The 18635-nt window shown below is 36.0% G+C and overlaps 4 protein-coding genes and 1 pseudogene across 15 annotated transcripts; 1 reads left to right on the forward strand and 4 right to left on the reverse strand.

The window, feature by feature from the left end:
• Nucleotides 1-99: 99 nt before the first annotated feature.
• LOC104766000 (uncharacterized) lies at nucleotides 100-2806 on the reverse strand. Its single transcript, XM_010489796.3, has 9 exons — nucleotides 2385-2806; nucleotides 2001-2186; nucleotides 1785-1887; nucleotides 1347-1426; nucleotides 1190-1267; nucleotides 1004-1095; nucleotides 791-902; nucleotides 539-664; nucleotides 100-419 (listed from the first exon to the last, which is right to left on the reverse strand). The coding sequence occupies exons 1-9, from the start codon at nucleotides 2661-2663 to the stop codon at nucleotides 306-308; spliced, it is 1170 nt and encodes a 389-aa protein (XP_010488098.1). The 5' UTR covers nucleotides 2664-2806; the 3' UTR covers nucleotides 100-305.
• Nucleotides 2807-3239: 433 nt separating this feature from the next.
• LOC104766001 (B-box zinc finger protein 32) lies at nucleotides 3240-4340 on the reverse strand. The gene has a single exon (XM_010489798.3). It carries the CDS (start codon nucleotides 4063-4065, stop codon nucleotides 3355-3357), a length of 711 nt encoding a protein of 236 aa, XP_010488100.1. The 5' UTR covers nucleotides 4066-4340; the 3' UTR covers nucleotides 3240-3354.
• A 237-nt stretch (nucleotides 4341-4577) lies between these two features.
• Nucleotides 4578-10842, reverse strand: LOC104766002 (mannosyl-oligosaccharide 1,2-alpha-mannosidase MNS2-like). 8 transcript variants are annotated; one of them, XM_087502662.1, is made up of 17 exons: nucleotides 10619-10837; nucleotides 10413-10524; nucleotides 10209-10315; nucleotides 9149-10136; nucleotides 8982-9029; nucleotides 8611-8772; nucleotides 8260-8372; nucleotides 7777-7842; nucleotides 7457-7628; nucleotides 6825-6914; nucleotides 6461-6585; nucleotides 6292-6357; nucleotides 5942-6049; nucleotides 5747-5848; nucleotides 5519-5599; nucleotides 5247-5417; nucleotides 4578-5121 (listed from the first exon to the last, which is right to left on the reverse strand). In XM_087502662.1, exons 4-13 carry the CDS (start codon nucleotides 9323-9325, stop codon nucleotides 5950-5952), a joined length of 1119 nt encoding a protein of 372 aa, XP_087358788.1. In that variant the 5' UTR covers nucleotides 9326-10136; nucleotides 10209-10315; nucleotides 10413-10524; nucleotides 10619-10837; the 3' UTR covers nucleotides 4578-5121; nucleotides 5247-5417; nucleotides 5519-5599; nucleotides 5747-5848; nucleotides 5942-5949. The 8 variants fall into 8 exon arrangements, with proteins under 8 accessions (XP_087358788.1, XP_087358793.1, XP_087358787.1 ...); XM_087502667.1 differs by having other exon boundaries at nucleotides 7764-7842; nucleotides 10413-10842; XM_087502661.1 differs by having other exon boundaries at nucleotides 10209-10334; nucleotides 10413-10666.
• A 260-nt stretch (nucleotides 10843-11102) lies between these two features.
• LOC104767699 (putative F-box protein At3g21170) lies at nucleotides 11103-12773 on the reverse strand (annotated as a pseudogene).
• A 2815-nt stretch (nucleotides 12774-15588) lies between these two features.
• Nucleotides 15589-18423, forward strand: LOC104766005 (GATA transcription factor 24). Of its 5 annotated transcripts, none has more exons than XM_010489801.3 (8): nucleotides 15589-15776; nucleotides 16501-16809; nucleotides 16949-17044; nucleotides 17121-17254; nucleotides 17343-17474; nucleotides 17797-17902; nucleotides 18014-18079; nucleotides 18174-18423. In XM_010489801.3, the coding sequence occupies exons 2-8, from the start codon at nucleotides 16516-16518 to the stop codon at nucleotides 18246-18248; spliced, it is 903 nt and encodes a 300-aa protein (XP_010488103.1). In that variant the 5' UTR covers nucleotides 15589-15776; nucleotides 16501-16515; the 3' UTR covers nucleotides 18249-18423. The 5 variants fall into 5 exon arrangements, with proteins under 5 accessions (XP_010488103.1, XP_010488107.1, XP_010488106.1 ...); XM_010489805.3 differs by having other exon boundaries at nucleotides 18180-18423; XM_010489804.3 differs by having other exon boundaries at nucleotides 16949-17038.
• Nucleotides 18424-18635: the final 212 nt, after the last annotated feature.

Here is an 18635-nt window from a genome sequence, read left to right on the forward strand (position 1 = left end):
ATGTCCCAACCAAGGTGGTGCTGAGGTATTAAACACCCAAAATATTTATTGGCTTTTGGTAATTTCAAACTTTTGAAAATATCAGTAACGCCCAAAATATTTATTAGAAAACTCTGATTTTCATTCAACACCATATTTCCTTAACCCCCAATTTTGTGCTTTTTTCTTTTTCTACAAAAAGGAGGCCAAAACATAGAAAACTACAAAATTTCAGCTAAGTCAAAATGAGGAAAAGAGGAACCAAACAAACATTTTATTGGTCCTACTAATTTATAAGACCCGTATAGAGAGAAAAAGGGGCTTTGTCATTTCTGCAAATTCAGCTTCACCTTCTCCAACACTTTCCATAGTGCAGATTTAGCTTCTTCTAGCGTCTCAACACCATGACCTTCCTCAAATGCTAGCCTTTGTATGTTAAACTGCCAAAAAAAAAACATACAAATTCAATACAGAAAGATAAAGCTGAGAGTAACTGTGCATGACCATGAAGGCGTTTAACATCAACTGGAGATAACTGTTTTGGACGATGTTATTTTACCTGAGCACCTTGGCGAACTCTTACATCTATTCCTTTGCTATCTATCGAAATGAGAGCAGCGTCATCCACCTCTGATTCAGTAGACAGTAGTTCTCTAAGCGGTTTCGAGAAGATGGCATTTAGTTCCTATCATAAGTTATAGGGGAAGTACGTTAGACAACACTCAAATCAATCCAGATTGCAAAAGGCCAAGAATGAGGGACAAGTTATCGGAGTCTCTAAGGCGACCAAAAGGGATCTGAAATAACGTACCTTGAGGTTCCCCTCACCACCATCAACAGCTATCTTATCTGGCTGTAAAGCTTCATACTCTTTGACATCAACCCAAGCCACCGTGCCAAAGCCTCCAATGAAATATATATCACTGCCAATTGTCACATTGAGAATGAAGTGGATAAGTAATAGGAAATAAACAATCATCCTACATGTATTGGTAATTTAGGAGGCACAAGTTTTGTAACAGACCTTATGTTCTGCATTCTAAAATAGTGAAAGTTTCCCCACTGCTCGGAAGGCCCGTGCTGGTGCTTTGCAATATATTGCTTATGAGCCCATTCCTACCAAAGCCACAACCAGGGATATTACAACTCAGACAGATTAATGCATAGAGAACCATGAAGTGAAATGGGAAAAAAGTAGCTAGACACCAACCTGTTCATCTTCTGACAATGGGTACACATCACCAAATAATGTCACTCTTGCATTCGATAAGCCACTCCATCCAGGTATCTGCCAGAAACAAATTTCAGGTTACAGAACAAAAAGGAAAAGCCTTTCGCTTAATTAAAACACAATAGCCAAATGTTACCTGGACAACGAGACTGCATCTAGGTTCAGCCAACAGATTTCGTGTGTGGATGGCCAGCGGTGAAAATAAAAATATTGGATCTGATAACAAAAAGTAAACGCCATTCAAGAAATAAGCATCTATTATATCTCAGCCAACAAACTCAAAGACATTAATTGTACCATTATAAGATTCAGCATTGCCTTCAAAACTATCCAGACCCAAAAACACTCCTACATCTTTAATGAGATTTAAGGAAAACAATATTGAGCACAGTTCCTACTATTCGTCCCCACAAAATCCAAATCAAGTTAAAGTTTCTACAGTGGGAGTTAGAGACTTAGGAACTAATTGTCCACTAGTAAATCATTAAACCAGTATTCTGAAGAAAAAAATGAGCGTGCAACAAAAACAGACAGTAGAAACAGTCAAAAAAGAAAGAAAGGCTCAGTAACTTACGCCCCATACGATCAGGTGCAAAATCAACCAATGAGCCAAATGGATACCCTCCCCTGCGGTGGTGCATTTTGGACATCACTGTGCATAGATGAGCAAACCTAGCCTTGAATCATACCAAACAAAAAAAAAGTAAAGACCAGACAGATAGAGAACTTATCATTTATCATTATGAAGTAAAAGCAACTATACAACAATCTAAAAGACAAACCCTTTTACCTGTTCCAACAAGTTCCGTACAGCTAAAGCAGGCCGAGGTAACGCATGAGCTGATGTAGCATTTTGAACTCCACCAGATATTGGAGTTCTAAAAAGCCCAGCACGATTTCCTCCACCACCCTGAGGATGAGCAAGAGATGCCTCCACATCGATTACACTATGGGAAGTTTCACCATTGAGATTTTCCTTCACACAACATTACAATCTATTAATACTTTATGCCAAAGCAACCAATCCAATAAACTATATCTACTTCAAACTCATATATACACAAACTCTGTTACAAAATTGTAACCTTTTGCTGAATTTTTTTGCATACCCACAACAAAAAGTTTATAACTTTCGTTGAATTGTTTCATCACAAGACAAAGAGAGTAGAAGTACCTGCGATAAAGAGAAAACATCCTCAGGAAAAACACCAAACCCACTACTCTCAGCGATATTATTATCTTCGCCTTCACTTGGTGTCTCGTTACGTAAGAGAGCTTGTACACGAAGCCCGTGACTTGATCCATTGGTGATTCTCAGGTTCGTGAACTGCTTTTTGGGTAGCGAATTACGAAACCAACACGAAGACGACTGGGAAGAAGTGGGCAGTGTAGATTTGAGGAGAGGCCTCGTCTGTAAATTGGGGATGTGTGTTGAAGTAAAGAGAGCTTCCATGGTGGGATTCAACACAGAGAAGAGAGGAGAGAATAAGATTGTAGTAGCTTGAAGAGTCCGATCTTTCACTATGCCCCAGATGCTTTTTTTAGTCGACTTTGTTGAAAGTACACAGCTTTAAGGAATTAGGACTTTTCCAGAGTAGGGTTTGTAAAAACCACAAATAAGGGTTTTTCTTTTTTTTTTTTTTTACTTTTTTTTTCTTTGTAAAGATAAAGATTACAGAAATTATAATTACTTTAGGAAATAGGAATTACTCTCTATTCTACTCTTTTTTTATTTGTTGTTGTTGATAATAATGAATTTTACTTAAAACAAGAAAAAATAATTTACTTTGAATTTGTAATTTTTTTGGTGAGATAATAATAAATAACATATAATATATTCTCAAAGATTCAAGAATTATATCTTCTGTTAAAAAGCTAGAAACACGATTTTTTTAAGTTTTAACAGAACTCAAGGAACCTGATAATGACTATTGGATTAAGAAGGTAGAAATTGATTTTAAACGTTTAAACTCTTCTAAAGAAATTTATATCATCTTGATTTCACTTTGGTTCATCTCATTAAAGACCATTTTAAACGTTGAAAAAGAATTTATAACAAGTCAAATGACACAACAACACAAACTTAAACTAATCGCTATGTCCTAAAATTTATAATGCGGGAGGACCCACGTCAATATTTTTGTTCAAACATTGTCGTTTTCAGCCCATCCTTCCTCAGAATCCACGCGCCACCGTCTAAGCTGCAGCGTCATCGCACGCGCCATTTTGCTTTCAACCGCTCGTATCATCCCAGCTGCGACTCCGGTCACATCTTCCACTTTCTTTAAACTCGTCCACGTCATCGTGTTCTTGACGCCGAACCAAAACGCCGCCGCTAAGATCAATCTATTCGTCGCTCTCGCTCTCGGCCTCGGCCTCGGCCTCTTCTCCACAGCCAAAGCGAGCGACGCATACGAAACGACGGCGTTTGTTAAATCTCTGTTTAGTCCTAACTTATCGCACCACTTCACAAAAACACCATCCGCGACCGTAACCGCAACACCGGCCTTCTTAGCCTTCTTCACTCTTTCTTCCCTTCCACGCGCTTCTCGGTTTACGCTACCCGTCGTCGAAGATAGCTCGGAGGTTGAGACACGGTCGAGAGAAGAGCAGCAAGACGACGAAGAGGATGTTTCAGAGCAGCAAGATGTTCGTGGAGGCCAAGGGAGGAGAGGACCAGAGACGAAGTCTCGAGTGAGGGATTTGCAAGTTGGGCAGATGACGCGGCGGAAATGGCGAGCGAAGAGGAAATTTGAGGCGTGGAACTTGGCGTCGCAAGAACGGCAGAGGAAAGCAGAGTCCGCTGCGCAGTGGAGATCAGCTTCGGCATTACAAAGCTCGCAATAGCTCACCATCTTCCTTCTCAATGACTCAGATCACAGGTAGGAATGGGGAATGATATGGGAAGAGAGATATAAGGAAGAAGATGTGTAAAATGATTGGGGGAGAGAAGAGCGGTGGAGTTTTTATGTATGGTTCATGGTTGATGAGAGTGGTCTCTTCACCACCTAAAGTTCACACCAGAGAACATTTACACGACTCAGATTTTTTTTATAAAATTTATTATAGCAAATTGGGAAATGAAATGTATGGTGTTTGTAGAATTCAAAAACCAACGTGTCGTGAGGTCTTTTTTGAGGCTGGTGAGAATCTGTGGTCATATTTAGAGTAGCCGCCATGTCATTCTTCTTCTTTTTGGTGTGACGTGGAGATTTAGTCAACACTTGAGTCTTTTCAGAGACTTGGTCTCATTCATTGCAATTTGCAAATTGCTTCTTCTTCTTTCTTTTCTTGGTTGCTTCCATTACATTTCTTCTTCATTACTTCAGTCTTTTTCATATACGTTAACCAATAATATATAAAAAAATAAAATAAATAATACTCTTTAATTTTGTGACTAAGGATACAAAAACACAAGGTTGTTGTAAACTGTTGTAAACCTGTGTTGGGTTTTCTGGTTCAAACTTGTACAACAAAAGTGTCTATCTTGAAATTTTTCAAAAAAAAATGGTTTCTTAAGTAAAAGGGTCTTTTTGAATAGCCGAGCTTAAATTACATTACTCAGTTAATATATATATCCATAGAGCCCCTCTCCTACGCAATCACAAATGCTGGTTCCAAAGATTCACAATGTGACTGACTTCTCCAGGGAGTTTTTACTTCTTTGTTATCCGACCGTAATTCCTCTGGCGTATTCTAAATGCCGGTTTTCGTTGCAGCACGCGGTTGGATTGTTTGAGATTTACCTGGTTGTTTTGGGACTTATTAATCTTAAGTGGATGAGCTTCTGTGTTGAATACCCACTCGTCCAAAGGAATGACTGTTGTGGGCGAGAAGAGGAGATATAGATACTTGAGCGTCTCAGCAAGGAAGAAACTTTGCATCTTGTTGTCCTTAACGCCTGTATTAACCTGGAAATGATTGAAAGAAAATTAGAATCTACCATCGGATGGTGTGGATGGTGGAATGGTATAATTCAATTCATCAAAGTTTTAACAGTTCCAGGATCTAATTAGGAGTCTTAAGGAAAACTTACATCCTTCAAACCGACATATCCAGACTCTATACGCGAGTTCTTCTCAAACGCTTCAAATATATTCCATCCCCACTCTTGATATGTCTTGTTGCCAGTTAACCGCCAGAGGTAAAACAGTGATTCAACAGTTTCTGGTCTCAAGATGTTCCACGATGTTCCAACACTCATGTCCTGAATCATCATCATTTTTGTGGATTGTAGACTAAACAACAAATTACACATAAAATAAACAATGTTTTTGGGAAAGACAAAGAAAATGACAAATGACATACATTCCCAGAGTTGAAGAAATAATTCTCCCCAGCCAGTTTTGTTGGTGTTGATTGGTAAAAATTATAGCATGTCCATGCAAGCTGCAGATACGTGAGAAAATATCAATCAAGGCTATATAGCTCCAACAGCCTAAATCAGTTTAACAGCTTAAAAGCAGAAAGTTCGGAACGATCTGAAGCACCTATGAGGCTATGATCAAAGATAATTCAAGCCATAAGTTTACTTACCTCTTCAGCGAGTGAGAGAAACTTCTTTCCTTCAGCAGGATCACTATACTCAGATGCTCCTAAAGCCAACATTCCGGGAGCAAAGCATGCCAATTCATCCATCTGAATATAAGATGAGACAGAACATAAGACTGGAGATACCAGGCAAATTAATTTTCACATATCACAATGGAAACATTGATTAGACGGGCTTACCTTATCGATCAAAGAATTTCCACTCTTCTCACAGATATATGTAAATGAGAAGGTGTTGATTTCTTAACTAAGCTAAGCAGACCATTCATTGATTTCTCCCACATATCTCTGATGCAAAGATTTCAATCCATAACAGTACTAATTATTATTGTTTGGCTAAAAGATGTAGAAACTACAAGACCAGCAAAGAACAGAAGCAGATATCAAGCAGAAAGACAAAAGTGATGGAAGCTGGGTGAAATTAGCTGAGTGAATTTAATCAGTTTTCAAATGTTCCAGTGTTACGTTTACCATTTGATTTATAAGAAATACATACATATATATACTCAATAGACTAGAATTAAACTTACCTATAGTGTTTTACTGCTGAAGTTTTGTTCCCAAACACCCAAACTTTGAGCAAATATTCATAAAAGCTGTATGAAAAATTAGCAGTCACACCGTCACTTATCAAACCAAAGCCAAACCAGAAGGGATCAGACGAGCAGCAGTATAAAATACAATCAAGTTGGAAAATACCTGTCTCCCATGGCACCAAATGTCGTGGTGGAGTACGATGGTTGAGCTGTATCGGGATTTATATAGATTGGAAGTAGACCATCATCAGGGAAGTTCTTATTTAGCACTGAAATAACCTTTTCTACCTGAGACACGAGTTACAAACAGGTCGACCATTGAGTTGCAATTTATTTCCTATGAATTAGACAATATGTACCCCGATTCCTGACCTATGGGCAACTTTAATACCTAAGTAAGATATAATACAAATATATAGAATAAGCTAAGAAATATGTAATCCTGTTCATTGAAAATTATAACTATCTCTTAAGCAGATGGATATGTAGTATAAGTCATTCGTGCTACAAGTTATGGAGAAATGCACCTTTTGCTGATATTTGGGGTCCCCCGTCCTCTGGGATAGGGCAATAAACTCGAGTTGTTCAGTACCAGAATCTGCAAGAATACTGTCTCTCTAGTACAAGAGAGAAGGAAGCAATCAACTAAACCGAAAGACCACATGTACTTAATTGAACACACGTAAATAGATCAGATGGTATCCATTCCATAAACATTAAACATTAAACATGAGCTTGCTAGTGAATCAATACCTAGCAAATGAAGAAGCTTTACGTTCATCATGATATTTACAGCTAAAACTCTAAAACAGTCTACATGCAAACAGAATGCTAATTGTCACATAACTTGAAAAGCAGAACAGTTTGTTCCTGGCGAGTGCTGAAACATCTAGGAAAGTGATTGGAACTTATAAATCTCAAAGTTTTATTGGCCTACTAGGAATTTACTTTAGAAACATGTTAGAGAGATCAACAGACAACAAAGTCATCTTCTGTTGACGGAGCTTGTGGCCACTATCTCTAAATAGCTCCCAGGCATACAAAAATTCGCAAGACAAGAAGAGGAAATATATATTCACTAAGTAAGCATCCAATGCATAAGACTTTAAATGGGTTGACAAGAAATATGACAGATAGGCATTAAACGACTAGGACTTACCCCCGCCCATGTAGGATTATGAGCATTTCCATGTCTCAGGTTGATAATATTATATGGTATACCCGACTGAGTGTCCCATGCAGGCAATAATCTGTCTGCAATATCAGTAGCCTTTGCGAGGAAAATCTTATCCCCAGAAAGATCATAAGCACTGAGAAGCCCTCCTACCACTCTGAAAGCCAACAAAGATAAAAACTATAAGCGCAGATTCTATACTTCCATTCCACATACACTGTCAACACCACACAACAAATAACCTAAACAAGATGCCTCTTCTTAGTACAGGAAAGAAAACAACATGGTAAACCTGTTAAATGAACCTTATGGTTGTCTCAAACATACTGGCGGCATAATCCTTGTCGAAATCTAATGAGCTTGCCACCCAACTGCAAATGAAAATCAATAACCAAATGAAGGCTGGGAAAGATGTATCGGCAAAGTTGTGAGTTGAACTTCAATTAGTGGAGAAGAAAACAATATAGATAGCTCAGAAACAGGATTCTTCATAGGAGGTTGCAGTTATAGCCCGAAAAATATAACAATTTCTATATTATCTTGAAACAGGCTACCTGCTACAGTCAAAAGTGAACATTTGCACACAGACAAGTTACAAAGATTCAATAGCCTTTTCTATTTTATTTTATCACTTCTTCGTTTTATGATAGCTTTTAGGAATTTAAGAGCTTTGGATTTCAATAGCATACCAACTTTTTTTCTCAATAAGATGGGACAAGCCTGTTTATAACAATCATGCGAAGAAGAATCTTCCTAAAAATGGGCTAGGATGGAAGAAATCTACTCACTCTCTGGCTTTCTGAAACTGGTCATCTAGACCCATTATATAGAGAGTGTCTAATGCATCAATCATAGTTGCTCCCAGACCACCAAAGCTGTCAACGCCATCTTTCGTCTGGGGCTGATAGTGCAAAAAAAAAAGGAAACAAAATAGCTTCAGAGACATATATTATTGCAAGCATAAATTGTTCTCAGCTTAACTAGTTGAACAACACAATAACTTGCAAGCCTCTAAAAAGTGTTGAAACTTAATACAAACCTAATAGCATCGCAGCTAACCATTCAATTTGAAAAAGGCACCAAATTTGTAGAAACCAACATTGTCACTGACTCACTGATCAAAAACATAAAAACTGTACCTGAAGCTCGTCTTGTCCCCAAGCATACTTTTCATAAGAACTCCAAGCATGAATCATAGCTTCTTTAACTCTCTGCATTCGCTGGGCATCAACTGGATCTTCCTGGACATCCTTCAAACTCTTCACAGACACATCCTCACTGACGTTTTTAACCTCTTCCAACTAAGATAATACAAAAACCGTATAAGTTTCTCAAGATTGAAATTAACTCACAAGTCAATCAAAGTCTTGCAAAACCTCATATATAGATACACACCCCAACAAGGCAAGAAACATAAATGCCACATCAATATCGGCCACTGTGTATTTAAAAGAAAACGCATAAAAGGAGGAAACTTTGGGGTATACATCAAAAGGAAAAATAAGCTTACCATCTGCTGCAACCTCAAAACTTCTTCATTTAATTTGGAAACTTCAAACTGCAATAAAACACACATAAAAAGGCAACTTCATAAAACTCAAAAACTCCTCCTTTAAAAAAAAAAAATCAGATTGAGAGACTATTCAGATTAAAGAAAGAAAGAAAATAAAAGGGTACCTGGTGGTCGCGGGCAAGAGATTGACGATCCCAAACAATTATGGAAACAAAGACGAAGAGGATGAAAAGCAAAGCAAGACGTCTTGGTCTACGGAGATAAAATGCTGGGTTGAAATATTTCCATATCCCATGACTACTACCACCACTTCCAAGTTTATTATTATTATTCCTCGCCATCTCTCTCAATTCTCAAACAGATCAGATCTCGGAGGTGATGAAATTGCGAAAAGGAGAAGAAGAGATTGAAACCATGAATTAAAAACAAAAAAAAAAAAAAAAAGGGAGAAGAAGAAGAAGAAGAAGAGATCGGATGAGAGTAAAGAGAGGGAATTGATCCGGTTTGAATCAAGTTGGTTTTTTGGTTTAGAGTTTGGTTTGTTTATTTGGTGGAGTTTGGTACTTTGGTAATGATAATGGTGACTTCGTTTTTGGGTTTTGTGGTTTCCTTAAACAATGAGTCAAGTCAATGAGAGAGACAAAAACAAAACTTGGGTGACTTAACGACTCTAGGGAAGAAGAAGAATATTATTTTAAACCACTTTTTTTATTTCTCTCACACGCCAATTTCGAACACCGAGATAAATAACATGAAGGTCCCCTACATCTTACATGCTACAACATCTTATACACATTGTGGGTGGAGGACAAAGAGATACTAGCGTACAAAACAAGTGGGATGAGGTCATCATCGACTCACAAATTTCTTCTTTTTGACGTATTACAACACACCAGAATATAAATAAGCATATTGACAAAGTAATCGTCAGACAAGAAAAAGAAAAGTAGTAATTTATTTTTATTTTTTTTAAGTACTAATTGATCCCAAGAGAGAGAGAGGAGGATCGAAGAAATTATTAAAAAGATAACTAAAAGAAAAAAATCAAGAAGCTGTGATTTGATTTTCTTCTCCCAAAGTGGTTATCGTTTACTTGTTGTTCAGGCGGTCGATTAGACAATGATGGTAATGAACGAGACTGTACTGATCTCCCTGACCATGTCAAAACCAAAACAAAGTAAGAAAGGAGCGCGAGGAAAGCAAACCGAAACAAGATTCATCTACCTGTCTCGTGGCCTTCATATAGCCGAATGTTGACTCCGCCACCACCGCCATCATTAGCTGCAGGAACAGCTTCTGCATCCCCAACGATGTTGCTACCCGAAGAAGAACTCATGTTATCAAATAAAGCTAATTAGAAATAATTTTGTGTGTAGAAAACGAAAATCAAGAGCTAGGTACTTATAGTGGAGAATCAAGAGCGCTCACCCACATAAAGATCCTTTTTGCGTATGATCCTAGCTAGTCGTTAGCGTAAGGATGAAAGACGTAGCAATCTGCGATCTTACTCGGATAGATAAAGGATCGGATAAAGATGCTTCTGCAGACGAGGATCGTCGTCGTTAGCGTAAAGATGGAAGAGCAAGCTGCGAACTTACTCGGAAAGATAAAGAGAGAAAGGAGCTTTAACATACAAGGATCGTCGTCGTTAGCGTAAGGATGGATGAGCAAACTGCGAACTTACTCAGAAAGATGAAGAGAAAGAAGCTTTTGTAGACGTATGAGGAGTGAAGACAAAGCTTAGCCCTCTGCTTTTTTTCTATTTTAAGTAACTTTGTTTCTTGCACGGAAAGTTAGCTCGCTCGCTCTCTGCTTTCTCTATTTTTCTGTTGGGTTCCTTGTAATCATCAATCAAAATAATTCCTCAAAACCAAAATCATAAAACCTTTATGTAATTTAATTTAATTAATCCTCCGATTTGTGTCCCAAAACTATATAAAGAAAAATCAAAAACAAACAAAAGAAATTAGTCAATTATTGTAGAAATTAATAAATTTAATACACAGGGAAAGACTAGCATTATGTGTAATAATGTGTATCTCTCAATTCATATATAATATATTTTTGGAAAAAGAAAAAAAAACTGGATCTTTCTCTGACCCAAAATAAAAAATGAAAATGGATCTTTCTATTTCACACTAGTCGTGGTGTTCAGATAGAAGAAAAATATTTTTTTTTTATATAATCAAGATCAAACTATATATAAATAAAAAATAACCAACATTAAGTCATAATTAAATTAGCAATACATATATATCTTGCGAAATACCAAAAGTTGGATTATATCATGCATAGTATGCATAGACTAGTGTGACAATTACTAGGCCATGCACTAGCTGACTGGGTGCTTTCCTTTTTGCCTCCTCCAAAGAACTAGATACCATGTTGGATTTGAACCAAACTTGGAACATAGATGAGGAGAAGTGGGGTAGGAGATAATTCATGTGTAGGTTTTGCACCATGATGACACAATTCTATGAATTCACCATTTACCACCATATGTATGATGTTCTTGGAGTGCCGGTTGGGTCTATGACAAGAAACTACAACAGCCTTCTCCTTCATCTGGGAAGCGAAGAAACTCACGTATTCTCTAAAATGATAACGATAGCGTAGACCTACTCCTCGATTATTATTGGGAACTTGATCCATGACATTGCTCCCGTGTTCTCACTCTTCGTTGCTATCCATAAGTTAACATTTGTTTCCATCACATAGTATGTGGAATGAGTAGATAACATACAAAGTTGTTGCCCTTGTCCAGTCGTCACTGATAAAGCTAAAAGGACTATCACCCTTTGGGAGAGGCTCACTTCCAAATCTCTCTATTGAGAAATCAATACTTACTAAGAATTTTTCACGTCTATCAAACCAGTAAGTACTTCCGTTTACAGACATGCCACTGTTACTCTCAGGAATGAACAAGTCGGTGGTCACACCAACACCCTTCCACGAATTAGAGGTAAAGTCATAGATTTCATACTCATGACGATGTTGGATAAAAAGGATACCCTCCAACCACTTTCTGGTTACGTTTTCGTTCAATTCTTGGTTAGAAACGATGCGATCCTGCCTCAAGATTTTGTACTGGTTGCAAGAGGATCTACCGAGAATATAGCAGTGTTCGTTCTTGTATGAATCTCTGGGTTGAATCCACCTGGTTTCACCTGAACATGGATTCCAAACCATCAGTCTATAGTCCTTGACTCTGCATAGTAACAAGCCATCACAGTGAAAGACGTCGAGTATATCAACTTCTTCTGAAGAATTATTAGAAAGAGGATCTTTTAGGCTAAAGTGACATGTTACATTAACAGATGGAGCATCAACGTTATTGTCAACTCCAAGAAGATTGTTACTCACTGAATAAACCCTGTTATCAATCAACAAGAGAGCCTTAGGTTGCCTTGGAGCATAAGCAAAGTGCTTCTTAGCAAGTACTCTCCCATCTTTAATCAAATCGTTCCATCCTTTGGATGTTGATCGTAACCTTGCCAAAGATACAGCCGGAACTCTAGAGAGTATCTCCACTACCAAATCCTCTGGAAGGTTGTTGAACGTCATCTGACACACACGACTACTGTGATTAAACTAACTTTCAAAGAAAGCCACAAATGGAGAGAACAAGAGCAAGCGGAAGCAGAGGGAGAGAGAATCAAGATAGTTATAACTACTATGGGAAGATCATATATATGAAGTCTATATATATATGGTCAATAACTATAATCAAGACTATATAAACATGGTAAGATCATCTATAGTTATTAAGACTATAAGAGATAGAGTAAAATAAATCTTCTATCTTTCTGACCACCCAGATTTTTTTTTTTTTTTACTTCTTTTCTTTATTTAGTTTGTAAATATATGAATATTTTGGTAAAATTAATTCTTATTATAGCTTTCTTTTTCTCAACATTGAATTCTTATTATTAATTGATGATTTCTTTTGTTATATTTGTTGTAACATTAAATGCAGATTCAACAAAAATTCAATGTAAATGTAGTTGTACTCATTTTATTTATTTAGCTCAATCCTTAATAAAAATTGTTTCTTTTTTCATTAAGTATTATTAGATTTTTCTGACCAAAAAAGAAGTATTTTAAAGTGTATTAGTTTAATTAAACTAAAAGTTTAGAATTTAAATGATTTCATTTGTATCTTTTAATTTACTAGGTTATTAACCCGGGCTATGCGCAGGTATATTTGTATTAATTTTTTAAAAATTGTTGTAAATTTTATAATAATTTAAATAGCTATACATTGATATGTAGTATGTAAAAATATTATAGTGTTTTAGTTTTGGTTTTTTATAATACAAATGTTCTTTTAATCATATTTTTATTTATTTATACAAATAAAATTTAGAAATAATTTCTTTTTTCAAATATTTCTTTTATTTCCATATATTTTGAATGGTGAAGTCTTAAAGGTGCAAGACAGAGTTGAACATTTTGTTTATTAATGTTCTGATCCATGCTTTTTGTTTATTTTTGCGTTTTCAAATATTTTGTTTAAAACATCTAACATTCGTCTCTAAAATCTTAATTCAATATGCGCATATGCTTTCTCATTCTATAGGAGATATGCAGCTAACTGCAAATATGGTTGTTGTTCTGGTTGCCCCAATCATAATGTATTTCTATCACGGTGTTTTGATGTATATGATAAAAAATTACACAAATTGATCATCAAATAAATATAACAACTGCAACATGTAATGAGAAGACATCGCTGATCACATGCACCAAAGATTCTATACTTGACATGTCTTCGGAATACATAGATCGAACTCCATAAAAGACAAGTTAACATTTATTAGATATAATATCATATTACATGCATCATGATATAAACATTATTTGCTTGTTCTATATATAAATGCCTCGAGAGTTTCCTTGATTTTTTATTTTACTCTACAAAAAACTATAATCTAATAAACTAATAAAAAATTTATGCACAACCCACCTAGCATTCATTCACCCATAATCAACAAAATTAAGAAAATTCAATCAAGAAAACTACTAAAAAAAAACCTATAAAAGTTTCATCACCATCAGTAATTTTCAGTACTAAGATTATTAGTTTATATTAAAACTTGCTAATACTATACCTCACCACCATACCACAAGACAACACTCATGTTCTTCTTCCTTCTTCAACTTGCTCGCATAACGTAGATCTTATAACAAACCCCATTAAAGTCTTCTTTATTCACCATCCTCCATTATATTGGCCAATGTCTTTAAATCATTTATTGTGGATCTAATATGCTCTTGAACTAATTCTAATCTCCTCGAATACACTCCAAAGTCCAGAATCTAGTGTCTCCTCCACCGTTCGTCACCTGCTTCTTTACCTACAATCCCTAGATTCATCAACGGCATTAGCATCAAGCTAACACACCTAGAGCAGGAGCACCACCTACAGGAAACCCACCTATTACAACCATCATCATATATCCCGTTGTACCATTTATCATCTCTTTGATCATAGACAATACACAATTTTTCACCGTCTCTTCTATCAATCCATAAAGATTCCTCCCATCGCTAAAATCACCAACCCCGACCACATTCTCGTTGTAATTAACAGGATTGCCCCATCACATGACCTCCAATTATTATTTATAGTGGAAAAAGATCTAGGGCTAATCAAATATTTTTATGTTAATATTCTTTTGTTGTAAAATAAGAATGTAAGTTCATATATTCCATGTTTGACAAAAGAAAATTTACATTTTTTTTTAATTAGTGAGGTGGCTAATCACTATTGGTGGTTTTTTAAATTCAGTAAATATTTTATTATATAGATTTTATTTCCATAGATTTTACTTTTTCTTTTTCTTTAAAAATCTAAATAATATATAAATTCTGGCATTTTTTAAAAAATTGTTAATTAGTGAGGTGGCTAATCACTATTGGTGGTTTTTTTAATTCTTCTTTTTCTTTAAAAATATAAATAATATATAAATTCTGGAGAAATTTACAAATATTTTATTATATAGATTTAATCTTTTAAAATTGTTAATTAGTGAGGTGGCTAATCAATATTGGTGGTTTTTTTAATTTTTAATTTTCTTTAAAAATCTAAATAATATATAAATTCGGGAGACTTTTAAAAATGTTAATTAGTGAGGTGGCTAATCACTATTGGTTGTTTTGAAGCTTAGATGGACGCCTTTAAAATTGTTAATTAGTGAGGTGGCTAATTATTATTGGTGTTTTTTAATATTTTTTTTAATCTTTAAAAGTGTATAAATTCTGGAGATTGTATAAAATATTAATTAGTGACATGTCAAATCCCGATAGGTTGTTTAAAATCTTATGTAGACGGCTTGAGAAGCTTATAGCTAGTATAGATTTGCTAAGCTAGGAAACCAATTTTAGATAAATTCCAGTTCAATATGAGTGGGTTAATCCGGTTAAGTGATCAATTAAACCAACTGTTTTGTTTGTAGTGTAAGAATGTGTAATTAGGTTAAAAAAAAAATTAAACCAATCAAGGATGAGGTCAAAAAAAAGAAAAAAAAATAGCCTCAAGCCTTCTTCTACTGAGACGACGCCGTTGGGCTTATAAAGAAACGATGACGTGTTTAGGAAAAATGTAAATTATTTATTCCTTTTTTTTTCTTTTCGCTCTCGTCTCCGTTTACCCCTTTTTGGTATTTTTGTCTCCCTAAACCTTGTTCGTTCTTTGTACAATCAAATCCTCTAATTCTTTTCATTGTTTCCCGTGAAATAGCTTTGAAAAGGTTCTTCATCCTTCTCGCTTTGATTGCTCTGAACAATAAGGTACCCATTTTAACCTCAATTTCAGTTTTTTTTTTTGGTTTCCCGTGTGGAAGTGAGAAATATTTTGTATGTATGATATAGGAACTGGGCGATAGATGTGTAGGTTTGGACTTGTTGAATTGGTTGTTGTTGGAAGTAGTTATTACTGGGGATTTGGAATTGTTCTGTCTTATTTGTTCTTTTGCTTTAGAGGTTGGGACTTTGGACTTAAAAGAGAGCGTGAAAGAAGGAGACTCTTTTTTTTGCAATTCGATCTGATTGATGCCATGTAGTGTAGTAGGTTCTGTGTTTCTCTCGCTGACGTGAAGCTATAATTGTAATTTTGTTACTGGTTTTTAAGGTGTTTTGATTGTTGTTACTCGAGATCAGATTTTAGTTTCTTCTACTCTTTGTTTTGAAAGAAAACTCCCTTTGTACTTTCAGTGCTGATGTATTCTCTGTTAAAAAATGCTTAAAAGATCACTTCAAGAATCTTTAGAGCTTGTTGTGTCAGAACCCAAAAATATTTATTGAAGTAGGGAATGTATTGTGACTATCGAGTTACTGTTAATGAGCTTCCTTTCTCTTTAAGTAGTTTCTTTGTATTGCAAACTCAATTTTAATGTGATAATTTATGGACTATTCTGAGTTTCTTCAACCTTTCCTGTCTTCGACAATCTGGCTTGAGGAAAATTCGAGTCTTAAATTAATATTAATGTTTCTTTGAATGTCATCGGTAACAAAGTGACGAATAAAGACCATGAATGGACATCGTGGAAATAATGGTCGAATGCACATTGGCGTAGCACAGGATCCAATGCATGTGCACTATGAACACCAGGGCTTGCACCATATCGATAATGGAAACGGTATGATGGATGACCATTCTGATGGTGGGATGGATGAAGGAGTGGAGACAGACATTCCTACTCACCCTGGAAACGCAGCTGATAATCGCGGTGAAGTTGTAGACCGTGGTATTGAAAATGGAGATCAATTGACGTTGTCCTTCCAGGGACAAGTTTATGTTTTCGACCGTGTCTCGCCTGAGAAGGTGCACTTTAATTTTTTTTACTAATTTTTGGTTCTTTGATGGTTTAGTTATGGATATATATATATATGGTCAAGGTATCCAGCTGGTTGGTTTTTTTTTTCCCCGCTTATTGAAGTGTTGCTTAATATTTTTAATGCAGGTTCAAGCTGTGCTTCTGTTACTTGGTGGACGTGAAGTACCACCACAGACACTCCCGCCATCCTATGGATCACCTCATCAGAACAATAGGGTACTGGTAATAATAGATTTAATACCATATATGGGAATTTAGTTTATGTATCGAGTTTGTGGCTGACTAATAAATGAACCAGGGTCTATCTGGTACTCCTCAAAGGCTTAGTGTCCCGCAGCGGTTAGCTTCTTTGATCAGATTTAGGGAGAAACGAAAAGAGAGAAATTTTGATAAGACAGTTCGCTACGTAGTCAGGAAAGAGGTAGCCTCGAGGTACGTTTATGTCAACTACTAGGATTTGTGTCTGTAAGCTTTTGAGATACCTCTTGTTTGTACTTAAGGTTTTGTTTGTCTCATGCAGAATGCAGCGTAAGAGAGGTCAGTTCACATCGGCTAAGTCAAGCAATGATGATTCTGCATCCACTGGATCAGATTGGGGGTCAAGCCAGAGATGGGCCGTAGAAGGGAGTGAGACTCAGAAGCCAGAGATTTTGTAAGTTGAAAATGCTTTAAATTACTCATAGCAGTTATATTAACCTTTAGCCAACTCGTTATAAAACCTCAATCAACTCTAGATTCTAGAACATGGAAATAATTTATTTGGTAACCATTTTAGGACGTTCACTTCCATAAATTTTGCTTATATACTTCAGTTCTGGAACGTATACTTGTCATCATGGCATCACTAGTTGTTAGAGGATAACAATAATTGAGCTGACTATGTTGTTGCAAGTCATTGTAGATGAGCTTGGTCTACTAAAGTTGACAAAGCTTATCTCTGTTCTTATATTTTTTTTTATTGTGAACATGTTAAGATGTCGGCACTGTGGAACAAGTGAGAAGTCAACTCCAATGATGCGACGTGGACCTGCAGGGCCAAGAACACTTTGTAATGCATGTGGACTAATGTGGGCAAACAAGGTTAGCTAATGATTTCTTTATTCAAATTGATCACTTTTTGAGTCATTGATCTAGCCTATCTATCCGACTATAAATCTAACCATAACATTGCCTTTGACAATATAATATCAGGGGACTCTTAGAGATTTATCCAAAGTCCCTCCTCCTCAAACGCCCCAGAATCTGCCTGTGAATGAGGTGAGTTAGCGACCTCAGTTTTCCATAGAGATGGAGTTTGATTTGCTCTGAGGAGGACATGACATACATTTATTTTTGTTTCTCAATCACTTAGTTGCAGGATCCAAATCTCGAGGCTGATCAAGTTATCGGAGTAGCTGGTGACATGACAACTCACAGTGAAAACTGAGAAACCATTGCAAGTAAGAAAAGATCTCAACAGAAACATTTGTTTATCATTTCCTTTATGATGGAATCGAATCTGAGTTAGGTTTAGGGTTTCTATGGGTTCATAATCTCTGTTGTAATCTCAGTCGTTGAGGACACATTTTCATCCTTACAAATTAAAAGATGCTCTTCACTTATTTAGAAGCTCACTCATCATAAAAAGATAAAAATCACTTTGCTCAGCCTCTCTCACCAGTGTGTTTTGATTCTAATTAGTTCAATGCTATTTAAATAACAAGCGTACTTAGTAGATAAATGGAATCTTAATATATAAAGATCGAAACAATGATTGGTTATGTCGTGCAACACAAGTGACCTTATTGTCGTACACACGTTCATCAGGTTAATA

This window comes from Camelina sativa, chromosome 19, assembly GCF_030686135.1.
Source record: "Camelina sativa cultivar CO46 ecotype springtype chromosome 19, ASM3068613v1".
NCBI classification, from domain to species: domain Eukaryota; kingdom Viridiplantae; phylum Streptophyta; class Magnoliopsida; order Brassicales; family Brassicaceae; genus Camelina; species Camelina sativa.